We start from the raw sequence: 6,686 nt of genomic DNA, 5'->3' as shown, positions 1-6,686 counted from the left end.
AGGGAGCTCTTCTTAATATTTTGACACCAAAATCATGTCGATACACCTTACCGACTGCGAGTAAAGCCACCCACGCTTTAACTTGACAGACTGTATAATGATAGTGCAATGTACGGATAATACTTTTTCCTAATTTCGTTCTAAATGGTCAAAATTTAAGTCGAATACAGTTAATTGTAGGTTAAGTCTGTTATTTATTTGCTTGATTGAACTTTTCGACATGAAATCCAATTTAATTTTTGATTAACAGAAAGAGGGTATTATGTTTTATTATTCAGAATCGAGAATTACAGTTAAACTTATTTTAAACTTGTGAAAAATGAAATTATATGATTTTTCTCGTGAGTGATTAACATGAATGTACATGAAATTTAATATACGCGCTCTTAATGGCGATTTCATATGCTTAGTATATTAATTTTCATGAACATGTGCATATTAAAGTTAATGTTATTTTTAACAGTGTATATCAAAAATCTGATTTCGAACGAATATTTTAAAGAAAATATCTACTCAATTTTTTGAGAATTTTTCATGCAAAAAGCCTATTTTCGGAAAAATGTTGCTTATCTAGTTCTGTAATGCAACCATTCAACGTACATAATGTTTCAAAAACTTCAAACGAATAAATCAAACTGTTCACGATTTAACAATTAGTATGAGTAAAAATAAAATAACAAAAAATTTCCGACTTTAAAATTTGAAGGGCTTAAAATTAAAAATGTAGTAGTGTTCAGCCCTATGCATCTCTCCAATTTCAGATCTTAACTTAACCACGCAACTGTATTAAGTTCATTGGTTCCTAATACCTCCAGCGCGGCGCTAGTTGTCCCATAACTTCCTGTTTTTGATGGAAAGCAATGGGACTAGATCATTTTTTAAAAATATTTTAGTAAACAAAATGTTATTTTCATACAATACCTTATTGAAATGATAACAATGTTACTCATTTAACATTTCAAAATAGTTTTCCAGCCATCTTCTATGAATACTAAAGAAAAAATATTCAGTATAAGTTCGTTCAATAATCCTGGCAAAGTGGAATATATCTTAGATTTGAATTTTAATAAAAAGTAAACTATGATTTTTAAATTTTATTTTCGAAAACATACTAAATATTATTAATAATGAAATGTAAAAAGAATTTCCCGAAGAAAACTTTAATTAATATAGAGTTTAAATTTACTTATTGAATTTAACTAAATTTATATTTGACCAATGTTATTTAATAATCAGTGAAGAATATAAGAAATCATTGCTCTGATTACTCTCTTGAATCTTTTATCATTATGTATTTTAAAACACAGACGTTAGAAAATTGATTCTATTTACATTTTGAGCGTTTTATAAAATTATAATTTATATTTTGTTCCCCTGAAAAATATATTTGTTGTAAAATTTAATTTATTCAGTTAATTATTTTTAGTTGTTTACTTTTTTTTATATTACATGTTCATAAATTAAAATTTAATTCAATTTCAATTACATTATATTCAATATTGTAAGTACAAGCTAAACCCTAAAATAATCATTTTAAATCTGCTTTAAACTTGTATACTTTACAAAAATGCACGAAATTCTTTTTATAATTTGTTAATGTAAATATTATTTATTGTGTTTTCGGAAATAGAAAGGTTTATATTTAAATTTTTATTCAAACTCAAATCTTATATTCTATTTTAGCAAGTTTATTGGGTGACGTTTAAATTTATGTTTTCCCTTTATCATTTATATAATTGGATTGAAAAACAGTTTTGAAATATTACATAAGTAAAATTGATTTAATTCCAATAGGTCTTTTCATGAAAATAAAAATTTATTTACCTACAAAATTTAACAAATTGTCTAATCCCATGCCCTATAATGTAAAAACAAGGAATGATGGGATAACTAATGCCTCGCTGGAGATATTCGGAACTAATCAACTTAGGACGGCAAGAGGTCACAATTTTATTTTCAGATGCACAGGGCTCGTACATTTTTTAAATGAAAACTTTCTTAATGAAATCACATCAACTTCAAGTGCTGAAAATGGAAGAAAAATTCCATTTTCAATTAATGTAAAATTTCAGATACCATATGTAAATCATTTGAAGTTAAAAAATTTTGAATTAGTTCGGAGTGAATAAAAAAACTTTCGTTATCTTTTCTTGTTTCTACTCTATCATATTCTGTTATAAAGTTACAAATATATTCAATGGATGAAGGTTTACATTACGTTATTTAAAATAGCAAAATTCACACCAAAATTATAGTGTTTAATTTTACTGAAATTTTGAACAAATTATTATGCAAATCATTCTGTCTTTTAATTAAAACATTAACGGAGCATACGACACAAAAGTTATAAAACGGAAATTCTAGTTTACGTATATAGTTAAATCTGAACGGAATTTAATTTCTCTAATCAGTGATAAATATGCATCTGTTTATTTTTTGTTATTATTCTTGATCGTCGGGTAATATTTTCAGAAAACTCTATTATCTACTGAAAAATTATTTCGGTGACATCGAATCGTTCGCTCATTTTACTTACAACAACTTTTAAGGAGGGATGGATACTTTAGCGGGTAGAGAGGCACAGCGGGGTAAATTAAGATTTTCGCCGACAGCGCCGTCTTAATTTATCCTGACCTGCTAATAACTCTATCCCCACTACGCCGCATCTAGGTTATACTATCTTTGGTTGGACTCCCGCTCCCGTACGCACATCTGCTTATGCCGCGCTCCTGATTGCTCCAATCTAAATACTGTATAACTCAAAAATTAAAACTTCAACTGATTTTTGGATTTTCAATGTTGACTCTCTCGCAACAGAATAATTTTCTTGTATGAAATATTCTTGATTTTCATTGAGCATCCTTGTGTTTCAGCAGAAAGTTATAATGAAATTTGAATTTTCATAGCAAATCCGCACCAGGTCTACTCCCCTACTGAAAATTCCTATATAGGTTCCTATATAGGATTCTATATAGGAGCCTACATAGGATCCTATATAGGAGCCTACATAGGATCCTATATGTTATTATTAATGTTCTAAACAAAACTCAAAAACAACTACATCTCACACCGCTCGAGCCGAAAAAATGCATTTGCCCTTAATCGATCCAAAAGCTCAATTATTTCAATATTAAAACATAACAAATATTTGATCAAAAATTTTCTTCGGTTACGGTGGAATCAACCGAAGTCTGGCCCAATGAAATTGATCATTGTGTAGTCACTCTAACGGTCTATACAGCAGTCGACTATTTGACTCTCTGAATACTCAGTACGTAGCCCCTCGGTTTCAAGCAATTAAGTATTTGTTATGCTATTGAATAATTGCAATATATCAATTTGTATAGACAAGAGTTACAATCTTTTTTTTATACTCTAGAAAAAGATTGTCTCTGGATTTTGATTTACAATCGCACATGAAACATAATAAAATTGAGTATAAGTTTAAAACCGAGCGTCGAAGAATTATGCAAACACTTTTGTCGCTTTCATAATTTCGTGGAAATCGAAAATATCCGAATTTGAATGGTTTGACAATTTGAATGCGTCATCCAAGTTAGTATGATGCTCAAAATAATATAAATTAATATGTTCCAGAAACTAAACGTATTTGAATTCAATACCTAATAGCTTTAAATATTAAAATAATTAACTTTTAAAATTTAATTGCATTAAAACATGCATAATTTATGGATCAATGTTCAAAATTAAAGGTATCTATACATTTCTTTTTTCCAAATGAACATAACAACTGAAACAAACGTACCCTTAAAAACAACTTTTTGTCAATTTATTTTATATTAATTTAATCTTTGTCGCTGGCATTTGAACCATATTTATAATTATTATAAACTTGAAGAACTGGAAATATATCAATAATTAACACAATAAACCAATTTTAACGTTAAAAATGTTGACCGTGATGTGGGTATAAACCGAATGTATAAACTTACGTGCAGCGGAACTGTAAAACTTCAAGTTTGGTCCTTTCTGTAGATAATCCAAAGCTAATTTGCAGAAGTCCTGCAAAACTGTATCCATAACACAATTTTATAATATTGAATAAAAAAGTTTTCTATGCATTTGTTGACCTAGAAAAAGCGTTTGACAAGGTGGATAGACGTAAATTTTAGTAAGTCCTGAAAGAACGCGGAGCCAATGCATGGCTGCTACAAGCAATACAAACATTATATGAATGTAGCAAAGTGAGTGGTGTGAGCAAGGTGTGAAGCAAGGACGCGTTATGCCCTCATGGCTGTTTATTATATTCATGGACTGTCCAAGAATGGCCCTTCTTCAAGAAGAGGGTGTGGATCTCGGGACAGCCAGGGCGCAAAAGATAACGTTGTTATGGTAAAGTCAATCGAAGACTTGCAAAGAATGTTAAGCAAACTTAATACAAGCATGGAGAATACGGACCTCACTAGAAGTAAGGATCCACTATAGGCAGACGCCTCCCCCTCCACTACTCCTTAGCCCCCTCACCACACTATGGCGCCCACTCCTCGCCCAGCGAGCATATTACGCGCAATGCGTGTTTAATTGACTAAAGTCTCATGATGCAATTACTTTTCGGTGACCTATATGACGAAAATTTCAAGGCAGACGCCTCCCCCTCCACTACTCCTTAGCCCCCTTACCACACTATATGGTGCCTACCCCTCGCCCAGCCAGCATATTACGCGCATGCGTGTTTAATTTACTAAAGTCTCATGATGCAATTACTTTTCGGTGACCTATATGACGAAAATTTCAAGGCGGCCCATTGTATGGGTTTCAATAGTCTTTTCACTTTCCATATAGACCGTATAATGAGCTCTCTTAAATTTTCATCGAATCGGTGGGTGTAAAGTGAATGCATCCTAGGATTTCAGCCAATCAAACACCTGTTTAAGTGATACTCTGTCTCGTACAGCTCATGTAATCAGATAGACTGCCACTAGGCAGACCTCGCTTCATCATCAGTTGTTTCATCGTCTGTTATAACAGATACTTAATTCCAGAGTGATCGTTTATTTACATCTCATTGTATTTATTTAGCAGGAATAAAATATTCTTGATTTTTCACGAGTTCTCGTGGGGTGCCAATCTCTTGAAGGATACGGGCAAAGTGACTCCTGCCAGGATTAAAACTTTTTCTATACCTTAATGCAGACATGCCCAGTCTGGGGAAATTCCCGCCAGGAACAGATGTTTTGCGCTTACAACTATTTCGACTGTAGAGCGAGAGTTGTAGTAGACGCGTGTTTGTTGCTATCCTCTCCGACTCAAGCAGCACCGCAGATACGAAATATCTGTCTGGGTGCTTGGGCCGACTAACTTTTCAATATAAATTTGTAATAGTGACTAGAGTTTAAATTACTTTATTTTAGTATTTTTACAGTTATTGACACTAAATGTAATTAAAAAGAGAATTGTACAAAGTTTATCTTTTTTGTACAAATGTACATTATTGAATATTTTAGTATCACCTTTTTTTACCTTTTTTTTACATAAAATAATTAAAATTCTAGTCACCATTACAAATTTCTATTGAAAAGTTAGTCGCCCCAAGCACCCTAACAGATATTTCCTATCTGCGGTGCTGCTTTTGTCGAAGAAGAGAGCATCTAGCTCTCTCCCCAAGCTGGGCATGTCTGCCCTAATGCATCCTTAATCAGATCTGTAATGTTAGAATGGTCAATACCTCTCTCGTCAATAATCACTGATCCATATTTATCCCATTTTATCCTCTCGTTAAATTCAGGTTTTGTCAAGTTATTAAGCAATAAGTACTTTTGGAACGAAAATACTTGGGTACATTAGCTTTAATATCCTTCACTGACAAAAAATCCAGTGGACCATTACACAGGACCACAAAAAATGAGTGGAGGGTTCCTTAAACCGGACCAACTGGGTTATATTTTTTTGGGTCGCTGAAACCGAATCCGAAACCCGTTTTGCCCCATCACATCAGCGTTTTTTTTTAACCTCACAAAACCACTTAAAACTATAAAACCCAGCAATATCAACCCTTAAGCCATACAACCCGATGCCTTCATAGCTTAATAACCTTGAAGTCGATAACCTATAACTTTAAAACCCACAACAAACAAAAAAACTTAGACACAAATCTGAAACCTCCATTTCGGGAAGTTTTAGCATTAAAATTCCATACGTCCACCACTTCGTAACCTCCCCTTACGAAAATACACCGTTCGGACACCGTTGAAAGGCCGTTGAAAGGGACCATTCGGCTACCGTTGAAAATGACCGCTGGTTTCTCAACGGTCTTTTCGCGCGGCGACTGGCCCCTAAGACCTATTCTACTGATGCCAATTATTAAAATTTTCCTGGAAGGTGAGAGTGCAGAGGGAAGGTTCTAAAAATTAAGTGCCCACCCTTCAGAATTTTATAAGCTTGACTCCTCGAAATATTCGGTTCAGGGAAACAAAGCACATCCTGTGCGGTCCACAAGAGGTTCTCCAGATACCGCCGAGTCTGGCGAACATGTGTAAGCCATAAATCCAAAATCCATCCCAAGCAAGACATTTCCAATGGATTCAAACGCAGATCGAAAGTCCCCTTTTTATGTTTAGACTCTACCAGTTTTTCAACTCCAAATTCTTGAGAAAGCGTGAGAAACTCTTATTGTCAGAAATTCTTGAATTTGACAAACCTTAGTAGGAACGGCTGGGAGGTCCCTT

At 33.2% G+C, this 6,686-nt stretch overlaps 1 protein-coding gene across 2 annotated transcripts in view; it reads right to left on the bottom strand.

The window, feature by feature from the left end:
- Window positions 1-6,686, bottom strand: part of LOC117168173 (COMM domain-containing protein 2-like) — a 150,483-nt gene that overhangs the window by 103,385 nt on the left and 40,412 nt on the right. For both annotated transcript variants that reach the window (XM_033353615.1, XM_033353617.1), the window contains exon 2: window positions 3,954-4,031. In XM_033353615.1, coding sequence (XP_033209506.1) covers window positions 3,954-4,031 — 78 coding nt within the window. The remainder of the gene's footprint in view (window positions 1-3,953; window positions 4,032-6,686) is intronic.

This window comes from Belonocnema kinseyi, chromosome 2 (genome assembly GCF_010883055.1).
Source record: "Belonocnema kinseyi isolate 2016_QV_RU_SX_M_011 chromosome 2, B_treatae_v1, whole genome shotgun sequence".
NCBI lineage: Eukaryota > Metazoa > Arthropoda > Insecta > Hymenoptera > Cynipidae > Belonocnema > Belonocnema kinseyi.
The sequence above is the reverse complement of the archived record's forward strand: the minus strand, read 5'-3'. Positions and strand labels throughout refer to the sequence as shown.